This window comes from Geotrypetes seraphini, chromosome 5, assembly GCF_902459505.1.
Source record: "Geotrypetes seraphini chromosome 5, aGeoSer1.1, whole genome shotgun sequence".
NCBI classification, from domain to species: domain Eukaryota; kingdom Metazoa; phylum Chordata; class Amphibia; order Gymnophiona; family Dermophiidae; genus Geotrypetes; species Geotrypetes seraphini.
In genome coordinates, this window is record NC_047088.1 from 232,284,513 (window position 1) to 232,308,698 (window position 24,186).

Below are 24,186 nucleotides of genomic sequence, written 5' to 3' on the forward strand. Positions count from 1 at the left end.
TCATCTAGAACAGGTCACCGTAGAGTTCAGGCCATGATAAATGAGCAAGGGAAACGGGTTACATCAGATTCGGAGATTGGAGATATTTTTTTCGCTATTTTAAGACTCTTTATGCTTCCTCGTTAGAGAGGGGATTGATGACAGGCCCCTATTTGGATGGGATGATGTTACCTCAAATCTCTGAGAGAGATAGGGAGCATTTGAATGCGCCTATAACTCCAGAGGAAGTGTATCGGGCAATTGGAAATAGTCCTTTGCTGAAGGCGCCAAGTGATGATGGCATGCATATTGAATTTTATAAACTTTTAAGTGAAGAGATTATCCAACCGCTCACTAGGATGTTTAATATTATGGTTGGTTTGGAGGCTTTATCGGAAGGTATGAATATGGTTCGAATTCTGGAATTGCATAAGCCGAATAAAGATCCAAAAAAGGCTGGTTCCTATCATCCCATTTCTTTATTAAATACAGAGGTTAAAATGTTAGCAAAGATTATGGCAAATAGGATGGCCAGTGTATTACCTTCCCTTATACATGATGCTCAGGTGGGATTTGTGAAGGGACGGACAATTGCTAAAAATGTTAGAAAATTGTTGCTGTCTTTGGAGCAGCGATCGATGCATAATTTTCCTTCTGTGTTGGTTAGCTTCGGTGCTGAAAAGGCATTTGACAAAGTAAGGTGGGACTTTCTTTATGATATTTTAACAGCATATGGTTTTGATGTTTTTTTTTGTATCTGCAGTGCGAGCTTTATATTCTTTTCCACAAGCAAAATTGGTGTTGAAAGATTTTGAAACAGAAAAATTCCCGATTTATAGGGGAATGAGACAGGGATGTCCCTTATCGCCATTATTATTTGTGCTTACTTTAGACCCTCTTATTAGGAACATATATGCACTGCCATCTATAAGAGGGATTGACATTGGAAATACTACTTTTAAGTTATCGGCCTTTGTAGATGATATTTTAGTACATCTTATGGATCCTTTGCCTTCCTTAACAGCTTTGTTGGAATTGATTAAAGAATATGGTGATTATTCTGGTTTTAGATTAAATTTAGATAAGTCAGAGGTGTTGTTATCCTCTGTGGAGGTTCAATCCTTATGGGGGATGGAGTTTCCTTTGACTTAGGCGCAAGGGCAGTTTGTGTATTTGGGGACTGTGATGACTATGTTGACTTCTCAATTATATCACTTTAATGTGGATAAACTTCAACAAAAGATGGAACTCTTGTTGGATACCTGGAAGGCTTTACCCCTTTCCTTGATGGGACGCATCTGCTTGGTTAAGCTTTTTATCTTTCCCAAATGGTTGCATGTTTTGCAGACTTTGCCATTTTGTTTGCTAAAGAAAGACTTACACATTTTTATAAAAAAGTTTCTCGTTTTTGTTGGTTGGCCAAGAAACCTAAATTACAGTTGACACAATTGTTGGGAATTGGAATAGGGGGGGGTTGGGCTTACTGGATTTGAGAATCTATAATTATGCATGTCTGCTTCACCATTTGGGAGATTGGGTAAATGTGACTAACCCTTACACCCCTCTTCATATGGAACAGGAGTAGTTTTTTGCTCCTTTCAATGTATTTGCATTACTTCATAGTTCCCTTAAGGTATTGCCCTCTTCTTTTTGTTCAAGTTTATTATTTAATTTGTTACAAGCGGTATGGCGTTGGCTTGTGCATGCCTTGGGAGGTGATCCGTTGGTCACTGATCTTTTGCCTTTTATGGGGATAAAGAGTAGTTTTGAGTTTAGAACATATATTTGGAGATGAAGGGGAGCTGTTGGCCCGTGCAGAATTGTTAGCTAAGGTGGGGGAGACCTGAGGTGCACAATTTGCGTGTTTTCAAGTGGAGCACTATGTGAGATTCCTTGAAGGAGCAAGGTTTCAAGGTTTATTAAATATTTGATGAATCGCTATATCTTTATACAAAGCGATGTACATAATGATAAAATAAATTTAAAATACATACAATATACGTAAACATTAGAAATCAGACGAGACAGACAACAATTGGAAGGGAAGAAGGGTAAAAGTTACATCTGTTATATTAAGAAAAACAGTTAAGGGAAAAAACATCAAGGAACATGGAGGTTCTTAAAAGCGAAATTCGTAAAATAAAGAAAAAATTTAGATATTAAAAGCATCTTTAAAAAGAAATGTTTTAAGGGATTTTTTAAAGGAGGATATGTCTTTTTCAATTTTTATGTATTGGGGCAATGAGTTCCACCATTGGGGACCAACTACGGAGAACATGTCTGATCTTCGTGTACCTATTATTTTTAAAGAGGGAACAACTAATAGATTTTGGGAAGATGATCTAAGTGCACGTACGGAACTATGGGGAATTAGCATTTTTGATATGCACTAAGGTTCATTGAATATCAAGGTTTTAAATATAAGTAGTAAGACCTTAAACTGTATACGATGGGTAATAGGGAGCCAATGAGCGTCAATGAAAAATGGAGTTACATGGTCGAATTTCCTGGCATAGATTAATTTAATAGCAGTGTTTTGAATAATTTGCAATCGTCGTTTTTCTTTTTGAGTGATATTGAGCAACAAAGAATTACAATAGTCTAATTTTGCTATTACTAATGAATGAATTAATATATTGCGAGATTTGGGTTCAAGAAATTTGGATATAGATCGGATTAAGCGTAATTTATAGAAACAGACTTTAACTATATTGTTGATATGGTCTTTAAATTCTAATTTTTCATCGATTACAACTCCTAAGATTTTTAATTTGGGAACAATTTCAATTGGCGTGTTGTTAAGAAGGAAAGGCGAATTTAATCCGATGTCTCTTTTCCAATTAAAAATCATAGCTTTTGTTTTAGTTATATTAAGTGCTAATTTATTATTATTAAGCCAATTTTGAACTAGTTCGAGTTTTATATTTAAAGATTTAATGTCTTCCTGATTTTCAGGATTAAATGGGTGAGTTAATTGAATGTCATCTGCGTATGAAAAAGCAGTAAAGCCAACAGACTGACACAGATTCAATAATGGTGCAAGATAAATATTAAATAAAAGGGGAGATAAAATAGATCCTTGAGGAATTCCAAAGGTCGTTGTGTATGCATCGGAATATTCTTTATTAAATTTATCACATGAAGTTCGATTAGTGAGATATGATGTGAACCAGTTAAGAACTTGATCACAGAAACCAATTGATTCTAACCAATTGAGAAGGAGATCATGGTCAATTGTGTCAAATGCTGCAGAAATGTCTAGGGAAAAAAAGGCGACAGATTTATGATGATCCAGGAAATAATGAATGTTATTTGTTAGGCCGATCAGGGAATGTTCCGTATTATGATATTTGCGGAAGCCTGTCTTATTAGGATGCATAACGTTAGTTGATTCAATGAAATCGGAAACCTGATTAAATATCAATTTTTCAGTCATTTTGGCTAAAAAAGGGATATTTGCAATTGGACGGTAATTTAAAGGGTCGTTTTTACTGGATTTATGATCTTTAAGCAAAGGAATGATAGTAGCACTTTTCCAGAGAGCAGGAACTGAAACAGTTTGTAGACTTTTTAGAATAATGGTATGGATGAAAGGACCAAAGAGATGAAAACATTTTTTTAAGTAGACTGGGTGAAGAATTTCAGACCCAGAACTTTTTAAATTTATTTGAGAAAAAAGTGTTTTGATATCATTGAGAGTAGGAAGTTTGAAATTTGAGCATTTAGCTATTGGAATATGGTCTCCAGGATGTTTACTTGAAGAACTATTAGTTGTGTTAGAGAGGAATGTACCTCGAATGTTATTGATTTTTTGGTTGAATGCATCTGCAATATCTTGTGCTTTCAAGAGAGATATCTGATTTGTACTATTTTTTGAGTTATGAGATGTGATAGATTTTAAAATGTTAAATAGGGTAGCGGAATTTTTTGCTTTATAAATTTTTTCTATATAAAATTTTTTCTTTGCCTGATTAATTTTTGTTTTGTATATGGCTGCTTTTTCTTTAAAATTTAGAAGATTTAATTGGGACTTAGAATGACGCCATTTTCTTTCTAATGCTCGGAGTTGTTTTTTTAACAGATGTAGTTCAGCCGTATACCATGGGTTGGATAATTTTCGTACCGATAAAGATTTGAAAATTATTGGTGCTTTAGTATCTAAAAGTAAATAAAGAGAAGTGTTCCAGTGTGAAAGATGATCATCAATTGAGGTAGGCATATTGTCGATAGTAGATACGTCAAAAAAAGGTGATATGTCAGCATCTTCTAAACTTGCAAGATCACGGTATGGGATTAGATTGGGTTCATTTTGCTTTTGGTGAGTTATTAAGATAGAAAAAGATAAGGTAGCAGAAATAAAGTAGTGGTCAGACCAGGGTACAGAGTTGACTAATGGAATTGAGCATTTAATATACTGAGATTTGGGAGAAAAAATCATATCCAAAGTATGATTTGCTGAATGAGTTGGACCTACTATTGTTGGAAACAAATTTACCGAATGAAGCATATTTAATGTATCTTGATTATTGATATCTGAAGCATTGTCAAAATGGATGTTAAAGTCTCCTAAGACTAGAGGGAGTAATGATGCTGAGCAGAAATCAAAGATAAGATCTTGAAGTAAAGTTATTTTGGTTTGACCTACTGGTGGAGGAACGTATAACAACAAAAAATTGAGGTTAATATTTGAATTAAGTTTGAGATCAAGGTATTCGATAGAGGAATTTCCATTAGATTGGTCATTGAGATTAATTAGGTTAGATTGGAATATAGCAGCAAGACCACCGCCTTTACAGTTTGGGCGATGGTTAAAATTATAATCATAATTCGGTGGGCAACAGTATGAAAGATAGGCTTCCTCGCCATCAGAGAGCCAGGTTTCTATAATGAAAAGTATATATAATCCTTGGGCGGTAATAGCGTCTTTTAAGAGATGATGCTTACTCTTAATAGATCTGGCATTAATGAGACCGAATTTTAAGTTGTTATTTTTCGGGGGTTCTTTGAGGGAGGAAGAAGTAGAAATTTCTAAAAGACAGGGCTGTTGTTGTATTAATGATCTATATTTAGGAGGGCGATGCCCCCAAATGGTTGGAATATTGTTATTAGATAATGTCAAGGACATATTACAAACGGTATCAATATTAGTAAATGGAGATAAAAACCCTATAAGAAAACAAAGGATAAAAGCAATTAAAAGTTTGGTTTGTTGATAATAAAGAGTCCAAGTAAGTGCATAAGCTAGGGCTGTGTTCTTGCTACTAGCGGCGCCCTCAGTTTGCGCACAGTTTGCGCACAATTGCGCTTGCATTTGGGGGCTAAATTACGAGAATTGTTCACTCGGGAGGAGGGGGTATCTCTTTTGGTGTCTTGTATACATGCTAGATTGCAAAAATTGCAACCTGCAAAGGACTACAGGAACATTAGGGGTAAATGGGAAAGAGAACTACAGCTTAATTTGGGACATTGGGATATAGCACGAACTCTGAAGGCGACACCTGGGGTGACCCTGTGTGCATGGTTAAGAGAAACTTATAGGGTGGCTTTATGTGCTTATTACACTCGTACACAGTTATATTATAGTGGAAGTTTACCTACACCTTTATGTCATAAATGTGGGATAGGGGGGCCATACTTTGGGACATGCATTTTGGTCTTGTCCCATTATTCAAAATTTTTGGAAAAAAATAATATCTTATATGTCAAAAATAATTGGGAGATCTTTACGAAGTTTTCCGACCCATTTTGTTTTAGATTTGCCAGATGCTTTCAGTCATTTGCCTAGGGGTCATCGGGTGTTGTGTAGGAAGATGAGTTTATTGGCCAAGAAGTGTATTCTTCAATATTGGACAGGCCCTGACTCCCGAAGTTTTGGCATTGGCAAAACCAATTGCATCATTGGCCATCTGGGAGGCGAGAGATGCTGGAAGGTCTGAGAAGCGAAAAATGTTGTTTCTGCGAATATGGGATCCTTACTTACAAACCTTGCATCCTAAGGGCCGTAGTGCGATTTTAAGATGGGTGTCTTAGAGTATATTGGTGTGTCATAGTAAGGTTAAATAGAGAGCACCATTAGGAGGGGGGGAGATTAGGGGAGGGGAGATGGGGGATATATATGCTCCTTATTTTATTTTATTTTATTTGATACATTGTTATTGTATTACGCACCTTGGAGTGCCCTTATACTTTATTTGATGTTGTTTGCATCAATAAAATTTGTTTGAACTAAATAAGTGTCACTGGGAGAAACACCTTTAGGCTGCACCTCTGTTTATCAACAGAGCTTGCTCACAGTTGAACTGATTTTATTTCTAGTTTGCATGTATTTAAGGCCAAACTCAAAACATTTCTCTTCATTGATGCCTACGAAACCTAATCAAGGATACCATTTGTTTTCCCTGGAATAACCCCCTCTTTTACTAAGGTGCGCTAACCAATTAGTGCGCGCTAAATGCTAATGCATCCATAGGCTAACATGCACACATTAGCGTTTAGCGTGCACTAAATTGATTAGCGCGTGCTAATCGGTTAACGCACCTTAGTAAAAGAGGGTCTAATTCTCTCTGCGGGTTTTTAAATCCAAACGCATCCTTAGAGGCGAACCAGCCCTTCTTATTCTACCCTCCCCTTTCCTTTTTTAATCTTGTATTTTCTGCAACCTCATTTACTTACCTTCCCCGTGATGTTAGTCTTAAGTTATGTAATCCCCCCTTCACTAACCCCCTCTTTTACAAAGGTATGCTATGCTTTTTAGCGCACGCTAAACATGCGCTAAATGCTAATGCGTGCATGCTATCCTATAGACACATTAGTGGTTAGCTCACTCATTCATTTAGCATGCATTAAATGTACACTAAAACGCTTAGCGCACCTTTGTAAAAGAGGGCCTAAATTCGGTGATGGGGTTCCCCCCCCCCTTTTTTTTAACATTTGCTTTTAAATTTATTTTATTAATTGTAAACGGCCTAGATATCCTTTTTGATAGACGGTATATCAATCAATTAATAAACTTGGAAACGTGAATTTAGAATTATACAAGTTCTATTTTATTTTAAATTGTGAAATTTCTATTTGATGGAAGTGAGAAAATATGTTGCACTAGTATTAGATACCAGGATTAACAAGAATAGTTACCTTTGTATTTTATTTACATCTGAAGAACTACCATTAATCTTCAATTTATTAATATTCTTTGTATATTTCATGTCATTTAGAATGATGTATTGGACAGTCATTAGTGACCATTCTCATATAGAAGAAGCAGCTATGGACGGTACAATGAGGAGGATATTGGTACAAAAGTATGTTCAAAGACCCACAGGTACTCTACCTTTACAATTGCTAAGATAATAAAGTTGCTTTTTCTGCAAATAAAATGAAAAGAAACATTGAAAATAATTTTATTAAAGACATGATTCAGACAAAAGGCAGACAATCATGTTTTGTACTGATTGCATTCCTACATTTTTTTATGTTCTTTTTTTTTTTTCATTTTTAAAATTTTATTAAAAGATTTTACAAAGAACAAGTACACTTCTCCCTCCGTATTCGCGGTTTCAACAATCGCAATTTTGATTATTCATGATTTTTGGCATGCTGGCGCCTCTCCCCCAAATTACGCCATCCGATAAAAATTTTGGTATTTTCAAAGTAGCAGCTACCATTTTCCATTCATCAGAGAGCTGCAAGAGACACGTCTTTAAATCCCTATCGTCACATAAAGAAAAAGAAAAAAATAGAGTACCTAGAAACAACTCAGCCCTCCGCCATCAAAACCTTGACTCTAGACAAAGTCCAGTTAAGAAGTTTAAGCACCATATTACCTTTAGTTTCTGTACGGGCGGAGAGGGAAGAGAACAGAAAACTCAACATTACGCCAAGTTGCTAGGCGACCCAACTTAGAGGAGCTGTGTACAAGGCAAGAAGGAAGGCCAATTAGCATCCACGACTCAGCCGAAAAGAGGGCGAGGCAGGGTCAAAGCTGTAGGAGAACAGCCTGACTGTTGTGTTCTCTATTAGCCAATGACAACAAAGGGAAGAACAAAGGGGCGTTATGTCTCGCGCAACCTTTTTTGGGGGTAGCCGCCATTTCCTGTGTGTGGAGAGAAGTACAGTAGAGACACAAAGCTATTCATGGTTTTTCCGTATTTGCGTGTGTGTTCATCCCCTAATTACTGCGAATGTGGAGGGAGAAGTGTACAATCATAAATCTTATGTACATATGATATACAACAGAATCATAAGTGCAACAGGAGGCAACACACACCTATGTAATATGTGACAACAAATATATAATATAACGGACAAAATGAAGTTCTAGAGAGATCCCATCAAAATAGTACATAAACAATGATGGAAGAAATAGTAAATAGAGAGAGAAATGAGTCTACAATAGAGCATAACAGCAAATACAGTTGGAATGTTCTATAAAGTATTTGTTATAGGAGCCCAAATTTGTGCAGTTTTGAATCCCTTATTAGTTTTTGAAAACTACAGAATCTCCCTCTATATAGGCTTTTGGGAAGTGATCAAAACGTGTCAGGTTTAGGATGACTTCTATGTTTTTGTACCTGTTTTCACTTCTTGCATTTTTTTTGTTTTTTTTAAATCACAATAAAAGATATGCAATTCATATATTTCTCTTACTTATTTTAGTTGTGAAATTGGTGGCATTCAGTATGATTTTATCCTTCTGTACATTTTTAAAAGATAGCAAGACCATGTCTGGCTGTTTAAATACAGCTTGTGCTTGATTTGGCTTCAGATCACTGTAGGACTAGTTAACAGCTAAGAGAAGATTAGGTTCTTACCTCAATAATCTTCTTTCCAGTAGACTGGCACAGTAGTATGGACCATAAGTTTTATTCCCCCCGTCACAGGAAACTTGCAGAAGGCAACAAACAGATTCTTTAGCTTCACCTCCTTGTATCACTGGGCAGTGTCCTTCTCTCTCAGTTCGTACCAAAGTAATGGGTGACTTCTAAATAGGAGAAATTATAAGGAGGACACAGGAAACTCCCCAACAAAATCAAACCATAACCAAGGTGGAACATGACAACCTACCTACCTGAGTGCAACCAGCACTAACATACTGTATATACAGTATTTCTTGATTGTTATAAGCTTGTGATATATAAAGTTATTGTATCACTCTGTTCAATGTGCATCCTATGAGCATTTCTTTACCTCTTGGCTGCCTAACGGCAAGCATCTGGTACTCCATAATATAACTGAGACCTCAAGCAGGTGTACTCTGACAGGGTAGTCAGTCCAGACTACTGTACCTGTCTACTGGAGAGAAGATTATCGAGGTAAGAACCTAATCTTCCATAGGAGGGGCCTTAGGCACCTGGACCAACCGGAGTCCTAGGCCTCCTTCCCAGTACATCCTGGGATGCACTGGGAGTGGCCTAAGGCTTCGATTGACCAGATCCCTAAAACCCCAAGTGCCACTACTGCTAGATTCCCTGCGTTGGCTGCATTCCATTTTTGGATGCATTTTTACGTTTCTATTTCTTGTGGCTCAACCAGAATGGACCCCGGAAGAAGGTTGTTTTATACCGAAACATGGACCATGTCCGGTCCATGCCACAAACTTTATACTGTGTATTACTTGAATGTGTCAAGTATTTGCATCGCTTTTACTTGTGAATACTTTTAACTGTTTACAATAAACTGATTATTGAGATAATCGCTTCCACAGTTCTGTTTTGCTTTTGATAGTCTCCTCCTCACTGTGGAACCATTTGGTAAACTCTCCTTGTTTTGCTTAGATCATTGATTGAGCCATATCCATGTCATTCTCTTCTTGGTTGGGCTGAGAACTTTTCAGAACCCCCATCATACATACAGGTATTTTATAAATAGGGCTTCCATTTTCATGTGTTTATAACATATAAAAATAGGTGTTATTGCCTATCTATTTTGGTGTCCTTTGAAGGTACAAAATACTACTGTTCAATTTTATTTTATTTTTTATTTTTATAAACAATGCACTTTTCATAAAACAATTAGTAAAAATTAAAACGTCACTATATTCACCAAATCACTCCTTCTTGGTAATAAAAAAAGCTTCCAATTATACAACAAATTGCAAGAACACAATAATTACCTTAATGAATCTACTGAAACTTTCTGGGAATCAGAATTCAACTTATCTCAAAATGAAATAGACTGGACTCTTCTGAAAATCTTCAGTACACCCTACTAGGTCAACCTCTATATTTCAGTCTCCTTTCCTTATTATGCATGGAGCATACTGGACCCCTCACAAACTAGCTAGAATTTTAAAACTTGACACCTTGAACAAATGCTGGTCTTGCTCTGGCAATCTGTCTCATATCATATTCTATTCTCCTAATACACAAAACAATTCCTCACTGTGGAACCATTTGGTAAACTCTCCTTGTTTTGCTTAGATCATTGATTGAGCCATATCCATGTCATTCTCTTCTTGGTTGGGCTGAGAACTTTTCAGAACCCCCATCATACATACAGGTATTTTATAAATAGGGCTTCCATTTTCATGTGTTTATAACATTTTATTACATTTTAACTTGATATACAAGCAATGTCTTGCAATACAAGTACATGCAGTATACACGCGTCACATCATCACAACTGAGCCGATGGTTCTTCTCTCTCTGACGCTGCAAGAGTGCAGTGACTGTACTAAACGATCGAGGTCTTGCAATATGAGTACATATAGTATACACGCGTCGCATCATCACAACTGAGCCAATGGTTCTTGGGCTTGCAATACGAGTACGTATAGTATTTTGTATTAAAATTTTGGAGTTGTGAAACAAATCATCTGAGTTTCCATTATTTCCTATAAGGAAATTTGCTTTGATATGCGAGTGCTTTGGATTACAAGCATGCTTCTGGAACGAATTATGTTCGCAAACCAAGGTATATGTAAGATAAGATGCTAGGCAATATATTATATTTTTTTTAACAACATGCAAATCAAGAAACAAAAAAGAGAAATACAGAGAACTAATCACAGCTAACAAAAATAACCTTCATTATTTTGCAAACGTGAGCTTTTTTTTTTTTTTCAATATTTTTCACAAGTGCCACAGCTGGGTAGCATAAGTTTTGCTGGCTAGTAATTACAGTGTACCTTGCCTAACGTTTTATAATAAGCAAAACAACAAGAAGTTGTTCTTATTAGTAATGTACTAGCCAGCTGGTTTTATTGGCCTAGTTTTATCATATTAACTACTCCAGAGTGGTCTGCAAAATCGCTACACATGGGCAGATGCAATTAAAGTACCCCCTTGACGCTTGCAGCTTATTTAACAGCTGAAGATGGAACATAAGTGATGTGTTATGTTAATAAAATATCGTATGGATTGCCAAATCTCAACAAGAACCCTCTAGTAATGTGCAATGCACTATGGGTGTTTTGAAAATGTGCCTGTTTGTAATAATAATGAAAGATCTGTAGACAGCCCACTAAAAACAAATTCTATTGAATAATATCCACTTTCAGTTTGTTTTATGGTAAATAGACAATGACACGGGGACAAATTTTTCTCCATCCCCGTGAGTTTTGTCACTGTCCCTGTCCCATTCCTGTAAGCTCTTTCTTAACTGCACAAGCCGCAAACATTTGGAGGATGGCGGGCCTGCCGGGCAGATGGATTTGGGACCCATCCATCTGGCCAACTTACTGTAAGTTCAGGGGGGGTGTCGGGGTGGGGGTGTCAGGGGTCATGGGGTTCAGAGGGGGCAATCGGGGGTTCGGAGGGTGGTCATGGGGGGTGCACCATGGGTAGGAGGACTTGGGATCCTTCCTGCCCATATTTTAGGGGGGTGAGGTGTTGCCTCGGCAGGAGGGGTTGGGCTCCCTCCTGCCAGTATTTTCGGGGGGGGGAGGGGGTCACGAGGGCGCCTTGGCAGGAGGGGTTGGGCTCCCTCCTGCCAGTATTTTCGGGGGGGGGAGGGGGTCACGAGGGCGCCTTGGCAGGAGGGGTTGGGCTCCCTTCAAGTATTGTCTGGGGGTTGCAGGCGCACCTTAGCAGGAGGGGTTGGGCTCCCTCCTGTCGGTATTATGTCAGGGGTGGGGGGTGGATCACGATCGCGGCAGTAGAGATTGGATATCTCTCCTGCCATGGTTCACAGCAGTTCGGGGGGGAATCGCGATCGCGGCAGGGGAGATGAGCCATCTCTCCTGCTGCGATCATTACGGGAGGGAGGGGATTCTGTAACCGCTGTTGTTTTTGCCTAAAAGGTCTTGTTTTGGATTTGGGCTATTTTGGGGTTGATAATGCATTCTGTTAGACATAGTGGCGGTCTGGGCAATTAAACTGCTGAACGTAGAGGTAGGCCATTCTCCAAAAAAAACTCATTTTGGACGTTTTTTTTTGAGAATGGATATTTTCCCTGCTGTTACTTTCAGTGTTTAGGGCTTTAGGGCACAAGGGAACTTAGATGTTTTTTGTTTTTTTAATTATGCCCCTCCATGTGGTTTATATTCAGGAACTCAAGCATTTTTCTCCTATCTGTTCTGGTGGGTTCACACTGTACCTCTGGAGCAATGGGGGATTAAGTGACTTGCCCAGGGTCACTAGAAGCAGCATGGGATTTGAACCCACAACCTCAGGATGCTGAGGCTGTAGCTCTAACCACTGCGTCACCTCCTCCCCAAGAATGAAGAATGATATTGGAGGGTAGACTTTGCCCTTACTGTAAATAGTAATCCATGCTTGCCAAAGCACTCATGACCATATATTTGAAGCTAGGGAATGGATGAGTTTTCCAAGGACAAGCAAGATACTAATATGTGCACGACATCCGATGGAGCCCCTCACATGGGAACTGCTCTCCAGCTTGTTTTCTGCAAGTTTGGAGAATGATACATCAGACATGTGCAAACCTTCCTGTCTAATTCTGTTACTTGAGACCTAGCCAGTCACCATTTTTCTGCATTTTGTGTCAAACTGTGTTGCTTTCTCAAAAAGACATTAATATTTCATTTATATTTTGTTATATTTCATTACCTGCAAATAATCAAACACTAAATAAGCATACGATATAACCCTAGGAAACAAACACTAAATAAAACATACAGTATAATATAATCCTAAGGCTCTCTATACTAGTCTAATATATTCCTAGTAGCTTAAAAAGGTTTAATTAATCAGCTCAAAAATAAGATGCAGACAGTGGTCCAGCAGCAAAAAGGGTGCTATCCAATCTTTTGCACTGTGTCACATGTATGATTTTCTCCCTTTTGGCGAGAAGTTATATGTGTGTGCTCGCTGCAAAGAGCTCTTAACTCTCAGAGAACAAATATGTTCCCTTAAGGCTAGCGTATCAGACTTGGAGAAGCTGAGGGAGACAGAGAAGTACATAGAGGAGACCTACAGGGATGTTGTAGAGAAGTCCCACCTCCAGTCTGGTAGCCCCTGTCCTGTCTCGGAGGAGAGAGGTCTCCTTGAAGGAGATCATCACCCTGGTGAAGTAGGAAATAATCCTGTACCTAGGACCTGCCTACCAGGGGATGAAATATCCTCTTCTACTGAGGATGTGTCTCCAGGGGCTTCTGCCCTGGAGGGAAGGGTTAGGACAGCTGTTGTAATTGGTGATTTAATCATTAGGCATGTAGATAGCTGGATGGCTAGTGGGCATGAGGATCTCCTGGTCACTTGCCAGCCTGATGCAAAGGTGGCGGACTTCACATATCACTTAGATAGGATTTTAGATAGTGCTGGGAAGGAGCCAGCTGTCTTGGTACATATAGGTATCAATGGCAGAGGAAAATGTGGGAGGGAGGTTCTGGAAGCCAAATGTAGGCTCTTAGGTAGAAAGCTGAAATCCAGATCCTCCAGGGTAGCATTTTCAGAAATGCTCCCAGTTCCACACGCGGTACCCAAGAGGCAGGCAGCGCTTAGAAGTCTCAATGCGTGGTTGAGAGACAATGGTGCAGGGATAAGGGATTTAGTTTTCTTACTGGGCAACCTTCTGGGAAAGGGGGAGCTTGTTCTGAAAGGATGGATTCTACTTTAACCGGAATGGAACCAGGCTGCTGGTGCTTATGTTTAAAAAAGAGATAGAGCAGCTTTTAAACTGAGGTGCGGGGGAAAGCTGACAGTCGCCCAGGAGCAGATGGTTCAGTGTGAGGTATCCTTGAAGAATAGTATTGTAACAGAATATTTAGGGAATCCCAGTAGAGTAGTTTCAGTAATGATGAAAGAAAACCAGGAGGGTTTATGAGGAAGGCAAAGTAAAAGACTCAAATTTCCCCTGTCTTCCAGCAGCCTGTAGTTACAAGGAAAAACACAATTAGAAGTGTCTATATACAAATGCTAGAAGCCTAAAAAAATAAATTAGGAGAGTTAGGGTATATAGCACTGAATGATGAGGTAGATATAATAGTCATCTCAGAGACCTGGTGGAAGAAGGACAATCAATGGGACAGTGTGTTACATGGGTACAAATTATATCGTAAGGACAGAGTAGATCAAATTGGGGGGGGGGGGTGCGTTATTTGTTAAAGAGGGAATTGAATCAAATAAAATTCTGCATGACATAGATAGCAGTGTGGAATCCACATGGATATAAATTCCATGTGTGAAGGGAAGGAATATAAAGGTAGGGTAATATAACCCTGGGTCAAAATGAGCAGAAGAAATGTTTTCTGAAATTAGGAAAGCTTGAGAATTGGGCAACAGTATAATAATGGGTGATTTCAATTAATTTAGCTTGCTCTAAAATTGCTCATACCAAATGCTCCATAGTCCAAAAAACAGCCAAAACAAATATAGAAAATAAAATGAGGAGAAAACACCTCAGTTAAGCTTCATGGGTTTTATAGGGAAAAAAAAACCCTCCACTCTCACTCATTAAAGAAAATGCCATAGCTGAATTAAGATGATATCTTCAGGCTGTTATATTCAGATGGACATTATAAGCCACAAAAAGCATTATAAGCCATTAAAAGCACAGTGTACATGGCCAGCGCCATGTTTGATGTTTTTTGGATTGTGGACACCCTGCTGACTACAGAGGAAGAGTGATCAAACCCTTGATTCAGCGAGAAAGCAAAACAGGGATCATCCTTGTCTGGTGTATGGGACAGCGGGTTTCCCGTGTGACAGCCTGAAAGGATGGCGGTTGGCGGTTATTTGCTACAACGCCTCAGGCTTGCAAAAACCGATAAGTTTTACTAATTATTTGGCAGTGGCGATGTACACTGTGCTGTTCAAATGCTTATCCTGGTGCAAGTGGCTTATAAACTCCATCTGAATATAACAGCCTGAAGATATCATCATAATTTGGCAATGAAATTTTCTTTAACGAGTGAGTAGAGTTTTTCTTTTTCTGTAAAACAAATGAAGCTTAACTGAGGTGTTTTCTCCTCTCCTCATTTTGTTTTGGTTCTTGTTTTTTGGACTAAGGAGCATTTGATATGATCAATTTTAGAGCAGGATTTCTATCTTAAAGTGACTATCGTGCTCTTTTCCAATTATTACAGTGATTTCAATTACCCCAACATTGACTGGTTAAATCCTAGACGTCATAATTAACTGCTTCTTGGAACAATTGGTCCAGGAACCCACAAGAGGGGGAGCTGTTTTAGAGTTGATCCTTAGTGGAATGCAAGGCATAGTACAGGAGTTGACTGTGTTGGGTCCACTGGGAAACTGTGATCATAATGTGATCAAATTTGAGCTGATAATATAACATAACACTGGATTTCTAGACCACATAACCCAAAAGTTCTATGCTTTTGTAAAAAAACTTTATCAAAAAGGTACAATGAGAAATATTAGATCAGAAATTTTGAAAAAAGGAAAAATTTTCTGTTGCTTTCTGGATTATTCATAAGATATTTTGAGAAAATAAAACTTTTCAGTTGTTTTCTAAATTGTTCATAAGAAAAAGATGTACATATTAAGTGTCAAAAATCTTTAACATGATATGCTGCTTGATAGGCCAGCGTATGGTCAAGATATTTCTTACTTTTGCATCCTTTAACTGATGGAAAAATGAACAGAGCATGTGACTTTCTACTATTCTTGTAAGATACTAAAAGAAATATATCAACTAGATATGATAGAGCTAATCCAAAAGCAACTTTATAACACAGACATCCCAACTTGAAAACAACTCTTGTCTCCACCGGGAGTGACGTTGCAAAATAAATCTACTGTAGAGGCATCTAATTTTCAAAAGAGCTACTATGATAAAATCAGGAAAATGGTTAAAAATAAGCTAAAAGGATCAGTTGCAAAGGTTAGGACTGTAAACCAGGCGTGTATGTTATTTAAAAAATACCATTGTGGAAGCCCAGACCAGATGTACTCCATGTATCAGCAAAGGTGGAAAGAAGAGGAAACGAGAGCCGACATAGTTAAAAGGTGAAGTGAAAGAGGTTATTAGAACCAAAAAACACCCTTTAAAGAATAGAAAAAGGATCCAAATGAAGAAAATAAGAAGAGACACAAGCACTGGAAAGTAAGATGCAAAGCATTGATAAAGAAAGTTAAAGAATATGAAGAGAAACTTGCAAATGAGGGAAAAACTCATAATTTTTAGGTACATCAGAAGCAGAAAACCTATGAGGGAATCTGTGGGACTGTTGAATGATCAAAGAGCAAAAAGGGTGCTCAAGGAGGATAAGGCCATAGCAGAGAGACTGAATGGATTATTTGTTTCAGTCTTTACAGAAGATATAAGAGATCTACCTGAACTGGAAATAGTTTTCAAGCGTAATGATGTGGAGGAACTGAAAGAAATCTCAGTGAATCTAGAAGATGTACTAAGCCAAACTGACAAGTTAAAAAGTGATAAATCACCTGGACCGGATGGTATACATCCCAGGGTACTAAACAAATATAAGTCTGAATGCATTTATTTTGAGGGACCTTAGAAAAACAGCAGTATAAAACTATTAATGATTTATATTTAAAAGATGTGATTTTCTACTGATTTAAAGAATGTATACTCGAGTGATTGTCATCAATATGTTCAAAATAAATTAGTTTGAAAGGATATACAGTATAAGTTTCACAGTGTTTTAAGAAAAAAATCTTCTAGACATTATCTCAGGTTTGATGGAGAGATTGCAAACTTTGATATGTAACCGCAAAGTCCTTCAATGTTAATAGCTATAATAGATTTTGATGCACTCACAAATATGGTTTAGTAGCTTGTATTTTTAGTAGATTATTCTCACTGCCTTTGATTATTTTCAGGCCTTGCAGTTGACCACTTTGGCCAGCGCTTATACTGGGCAGACTTTGAACTATCTGTTATTGGAACTGTTTGTTTTGATGGCTCAGATTTGGTGATATCTGCTAGCATTAAGCAAGGTAAGGAGATGGAACAAAAATACACCAAACACTGTAATAGAAAATTGTGATAGGAGGTTATTTTAGAAGCTTCCCCTGTGAAAATAGTAGCATACCACATGTAGAAGGGTGTTTTCCCACATTTAGAATTCCATGAGGCATGAAGAAGGTGGGGAAAGTAAGTGTTAAGGGTGGGCCTACAAAACTAACATGAATTCCCTGTCTTACAGATGGACATTTACAACTGCTCTAAAGCATGCATAAGTGCCTCCTTGAAGCAGCAGCTGTAAGCAGCAGCTGTAAAGGCTGAGATGGAGTCTCAGCCACTCTTTGATCATCCCCCACCTTGAGACCCCAATGACCAGTACATCATAAGAACATAAGAATTTTCATACTGGGACAGACCAAATGTCCATCAAGCCCAGTATCCTGTTTCCAACAGTGGCCAAACCAGATCCCAATTTTCTAGCTAGATCCCAAGTAGTATCCTAAGAATAAGCAGTAGATTTCCCCAGACCATCTCACAATGACCTATGGATTTCGGTTTTAGGAATTTATCCAAACCTTTTTTAAACCCCGCTAAGCTAACTGATTTCACCATATTCTCCGGCAATAACTTCAGAGTTTTAATTTTACGTTGTGTGAAGAAATATTTTCTCTGATTTATTTTAAATCTTCTACTTAGTAGCTTCATCGCATGCCCCTAGTCCTAGTATTTTTGGAAACAGTAAACAAGTGACTCGCATCTACCCTTTCCACTTCACTCAGAGGATGATTCTCAAAACTTCATGATAAATCTGATAGGCTGCTACCAAGCTCGTTATTGTAACTATTTCAAAAAGGGAAGTCATTCTCAAAAGACTCCGCATGCAAATGAGATTTGCAGATGTTCTCAAAGGCTCGCTAAATTTACATGAGATTAGTCGCTGGTGGCAGTGATCAGCACAGGCACAGAATACACCCCAAAAACACATTGAAGATCATCAGGAGAAATGCCCACTTTCACCCACTGTGCTCACACAACCTCCAGACACCCCTGGCAACTGGAAGGATGCCCACTCTCTCAGGCCGTGTCACACAGTCCCCCAATGCTACTATCCACCCCCCTCCCCATAGCAGGGGAGATGCCCAATCCCCCTCCCATTACACAATCTCCCAACATTAGTACCCCCACTCCCACAAGGGAGAGATGCCCACTCCCTCCCGTCGTTGCCCAACTCCCCCCTCCCCCCCTGATATCAGCGGTTGGCAGTAGAGGAGAAGGGTGCAGACAAGAGAGGCTTACTCAATGAACGGAGTTCTTGGAGCTGAGTTGTTTTCCTTTTAGCACTCATATCTGCATATCATGTGAGTGAACGTCAATCCAATATACTTTATACATATAAATATTAGGCACTTACATGTGTGTAAGGTGCACTTTGCAGTCATTGCATGCGAATTCTGCCATTTGTTATGTTATTTGCGGTTTTTATATCTCGCCAAATCCTCCTAAGTGAAGTTCGAGGTGGGTTATAACATTTATCAAACATTGTATACATCCATTTGTACAGTTGCAACAAATATAGTATATGAGGGACCACTGAAAAATTCTTGACCCATCCACAAAGTTGGGGCAATCTCCTTCAAGGGATATACAGTACACCTAGTCCAGCAATTTTCCACTTTTTTTGTTCTATATTTTTTCGACTGAACAACAACAAAAAAAAAGGTGGAAAATCACTAGTCTAACCCCCCTCTTTTACTAAGATGTGGTAACCGATTTAGTGCGCACAAACTGATTTAGCATACACTAATTGAATCAGTGCACGCTAAATGCCAGCGCGTCCATAGACTAACAAGCACGCATTAGCGTTTAGCATGCGCTTTTTCGATTAGCACACGCTAAATCAGTTTGCACATGCTAAATCAACTAGCACACCTTAGTGAAAGAGGGGGTAAGTGTATAGCCCTCGATGGAGACTGCCCCAACTGCCCCACGTATTTATATTAATGCAGTAGCCATGAATAGTACAGAGGTCATACAAATTAATGAGCGTAACATTTTGTTCAAACAAAGTATCATCGGGCAGGTCAATGTAAAGTGAATGTTACAGTTCTGATTTTTGATTGTTCATGTCTATATGTCATTTGAGAATTGGGTATGTTGTTAGTGTTAGTTTTAGGCCTGTTAGGTTGTTATGTGGGATATTCACTTCCTAGTCATGAAGATGTAGTTCAGAATTGAGATTCGTCTGGGTTCCTAACCATGATTTTTTTAAAGAGCCACATTTTTAGGGTTTTGCAGAACATGAGGTAAAACGAGATAGTGCTTAATTCTACTGGTAATGAATTCTACGTCTTTGCAACTTGATGATCGAATGAGTTATGTTGTTATTTGTATTTTATTCCTTTCATGTGAATATTGTTATGTACGGTACTCCATCAGGAGCGTCGGACGTGCTCAGTGGAGTGCCGCGGGGCTCGGTCTTGGGCCCGATTCTATTCAACTTATTCATAAGAGATATGACACAAGGACTTAAAGGAAAGGTATCACTGTTTGCCGACGACGCGAAAATTTGCAACATAGTAGGCAAAAGCTTGTTACCTGATAATATGACACAGGACCTACTGCTGCTGGAACGATGGTCAACGACTTGGCAGCTAGGCTTCAATGCTAAAAAATGCATCTGGGCAAGAGAAGCCCGCGCAAAACTTATACACTAAATGGTGAGACCCTGGTTAAGACCACGGCAGAACGGGATCTAGGGGTGATCATTAGTGAGGACATGAAGGCTGCCAATCAGGTGGAGAAAGCTTCCTCCAAGGCAAGACAAATGACGGGTTGTATCCGTAGAGGTTTTGTCAGCAGGAGTCCTGAAGTCATCATGCCGTTGTACAGATCCATGGTGAAACCTCACTTGGAGTACTGTGTTCAGTTCTGGAGACCACACTACCGTAAGGACGTGCCGAGGGTCGAGTCGGTTCAGCGAATGGCCACCAGGATGGTCTCGGGGCTAAAGGATCTAACGTATGAGGAAAGACTAAAGAAGTTGCGGCTGTACTCACTTGAGGAGCGAAGAGAGAGGGGAGACACGATTGAAACGTTTAAGTACATCACGGGTCGCGTCGAGTCGGATGATGATATCTTCTGTCTCGTGGGACCCTCGACCACCAGAGGGCATCCGCTGAAAATAAGGGGAGGGAAGTTTCATAGCGACTCCAGAAAGTACTTCTTCACCGAAAGAGTAGTGGATCAGTGGAACAGACTCCCACTGCAGGTGATTGAGTCCAGCAACGTGACGGATTTTAAGAGAAAATGGGATGCTCTCGTGGGATCTTTGAGGGAGTAAATTCAGAGGGGCGGATACTTGGCAGGAGCAGACTTAATGGGCTATGGCCCTTTTCTGCCACCATTTTTCTATGTTTCTATGTTGTTTGATCGGTCTGCCTAGTAGTTTAGTGTATCTGGAGAAGCTATCAGGTGATTCTCCTTGTAATGTTCTGAAAATTAAACAGTATAACTTGAATTCTACTAATTTATCAACAGGAAATTTGGTAGTGCCATCAGTTGAGGTGATATATATTTGAATCTTGATTTGTAAAATATGAGTTTCATTGCTATGTTCTGTATTAGTTAGAGTTTCCTCATTTGCTTCTTTGGTATTCCTGAGAGAAGTGCATTAATGTATTCTAGTATTGACAGAAGTACAGACTGGACAAGTATCCTGTAATGTTGGCGAAGGAGATAGGGTCTGAGTCTTCTTAGTTATCACAGCTTGGCATATGACTTTTGGACTGTATTTTGAATATGGATTTCAAATGACAGAGCATTATCTAGGTTGACTTCTAGGACCTAGTTAGTTTTCTCGATCTTGAGGTTGATTCAATTTGTCAAGGTGATGAAGGGAGGAATCAGTTGTAGATTGGTTTTCTCAGCGCTTAGTTTGAGATGGTGTTCTGTTTTCCAATTTTGGTTTTTTTTTTTATTTAGGGCTTGCAATAGTTTGGTAGTGTGATTTGTTGAGTGTAGATTTGTGGGGAGAATAACCACTCTCCTGGGTTGAGAGTGATCATGAAGATGGTATACAGTAGAGGTGAGATGGGTGACCCTTGTGGTACTCCACATGGTAGTGTCCAGTAGTCTGAGTAGATTTCATTTTTCTCTGTATTGTCTATTCATGATGAATCCATTAAACTATTGTAGGACATGTTTGACGAATCCTAGTTTGGATAACCTGGTTAGTAGAAGAGCATGGTTTACTGTGAGAGATTCTGCCAAGACATTAAATTGCGCTAATATCATTAGTTTACTATCAGGCGGGTTTCTGTGCTGTGTAAGTTTCTGAATCCATGTCGGGAAGGTAGTAATAAGTTCCAGCAAATAATGTATTCTTTTATCTGGGTTTCAACTACAAATTTGATCAATTTAGTTATAAAAGGTATGCTTGCAATTGGTTTGTAGCTCGTTGTTTGAGATGGGTCTATGTCTGCTCCTTTTGGGATAGGGGTAAGTAAGATTTCATTAAATGTTTCCAAGAGCCATCCTTGTGCCAAAGTAGTATTTATCATATGGGTCAGCCAACTGAGTACATCTTCTGGCATATTGTAATATAAAAAGGTGGACATTGATCTAGTTTGCAGCCTATTCTGGATAGTCTGTTTACTAGAGGTCTTAATTTTTCAGTTGTGACTGTTGAAGTTGGTCCATATTCTATCTGTTGGGATGTTTGCTAAGATGTTCTTAGTATTGGTGTCATTTCGTTGATTTTCTGTATTGTCTGTCTAGTTGTCAAATATTGCTTCAATTTTGGTCGCAAAATATTTAGCTAGTGTTCTTGATACAGAGTAATTTGTGTTTGCAGCACTTATGTGAGTACAGCCAGTTAATATCTTTAGTAGTTGGAAAAGTTTCCTCTGACCTGGTTTCTTTGATCCTACAATTTGCAGTAGTGTTTGCTTTTGTGTTGTTTGCAAGTAGGACACGTAAGTACCATATTTTACTAAACTGGATGTCCAGTTAAGAAGCCAAGCTACAAAATTCTATTTGTTCCCTTTTCAGATGGTTTTACATACCACAGAATTAGGCATAATTACCACCATAATCACTCTTCTAAAGCTAAGGTCCAAATTAACAATTATTTGACACTTATTATGAAATAGAGCAACTATAAATGCCAAGAGACAAATATTTTGGAGTGTGATGCCTATTCAAAATAGGAAATACATGCATATATTTCTGTTCTACCACTTTCAAACTGTCTGTGCTGCAGATCTATGCATATAAGTATCAACTGTTTTAACATTGCTGTTTGTATAATTAGGGCCATGTTACACATGTAAGTCTATTAATTCCATTTACCAACTGGCCTCAAAATCCATAAGTATATCACTTTATTGAGCAACCACTCAAAAAATTGCATGCAAATTGAATTGCATGTGAGTTTAGGGGCGTGAACAGTTTTTCTCCCCATTTGTGTTTGGAAGTTTTTTACTTCCCGCCCCTCTCTACATAGCAGCCAATGATAAGAGAAAGGACTCTTTTTTTCAGCAGTTGCTCAATTGAATAATATCCTTATGGATTTTGAGGCCAGTTGGTAAATGGAATTAATATATTCTATGTAGGTTACTAAATATCGATATATATTTTTAATTTGTTGACACCACATTGTATCTATCCTTTTTCAAATAATTATATTGACACATGTAAGTCTAACATTAACATTTAAAAATGCTATACAATAATTCTAAGATGGCCTCCATTGCATTATAAGATAACATACAAGTGTCAGCATTAGAAATTTCCCATCTGTTTTTAACATATATACAGTACTGGTCTTTGCATTCTTTTTTGAGGCTTGCTGCATCCTCACAGAATTGACCTATTTGAGGACAACGTTTATGGAGCAGGGCTGAAAAATGGAGTATTTAAAGTACAAAAGTTTGGTGAGGGCTCAGTGGAAAATCTAAATTTTGCTATTCTAAAAACAAAAAGTGTGTTGATTTCCCATCGCTACAAACAACCAAAATGTAAGTATGACTTCACCAATATAGACAATCATCTGTGGTATTAGCTGTGTGTTGCATTATAAAAGAAATTTAGAAAACCAATCCAAAACAACCTGATGGAGACCTATATCTGAAAGTAACTGAAGTAGAATGTCATGATGTACTACATCAAATGCTGCAGATAAATAAAACTGAAGTAGAATATAAAGGAGTCATATAAGATTAATATTCAAGTCCTTAGAGAATGCATCAAGAGAAGCCCAAGTCCCAGTAAAACTGGCAATGTTATTTTGTTTGAACACTATTATTTCTTTGTATTTTCTGATGATACAGATATGATTCCACCATTCGTGAAAGTTAAGTTTAGAATTATCCTTCCAGTTATATATAATGTGATAAATAGCTAAAGCAATCATAATATCAAAAATTTTTGTGAATGATGGTGGAATTGAGATATCTGGGTTTGAAGAGTGCAATATGATGGATTTATAGGATATAGGTAAATTGCTATCCATATGAGTAATAGAGAGAATTTTTGTCCATATGCCCAACCAATAAATTTGTAGATTAGGATATGTATAAAGGAGATATAAGTATGTGCCAGGTTGCTGAAAGCAAGACCAACATAGCCCAGAAGAAAATGAATGTGAAAATTTGGCAATTTTAGTAGGGGTCCAATATGCCCTATGCAAAGTAAAGTAAGTAGATTGATAAACAGATGCAGACATAGTGGGTCGAGATGAGAATGACCAAAAGGAATTCCAGTTTATTTCTCCAGGATTTAGATTCAGTTCTACCGACCAAATATCATCAAAGGGGATTGCCTCCTCACTATCAATTTCACATATAATTTTATAAAGCTTTGACGCTCTATTTCCTAAAGCTATGACGCTCTTTTATTTCCTTAGAGAAATTAGAT

The 24,186-nt window shown here is 38.2% G+C and overlaps 1 protein-coding gene across 1 annotated transcript in view; it reads left to right on the forward strand.

The window, feature by feature from the left end:
* LRP1B (LDL receptor related protein 1B) overlaps positions 1-24,186 on the forward strand; it is a 1,445,547-nt gene that overhangs the window by 1,299,461 nt on the left and 121,900 nt on the right. Inside the window, exons 78-80 of the mRNA XM_033944130.1 lie at positions 7,194-7,300; positions 17,187-17,303; positions 23,115-23,288. Coding sequence (XP_033800021.1) covers positions 7,194-7,300; positions 17,187-17,303; positions 23,115-23,288 — 398 coding nt within the window. The remainder of the gene's footprint in view (positions 1-7,193; positions 7,301-17,186; positions 17,304-23,114; positions 23,289-24,186) is intronic.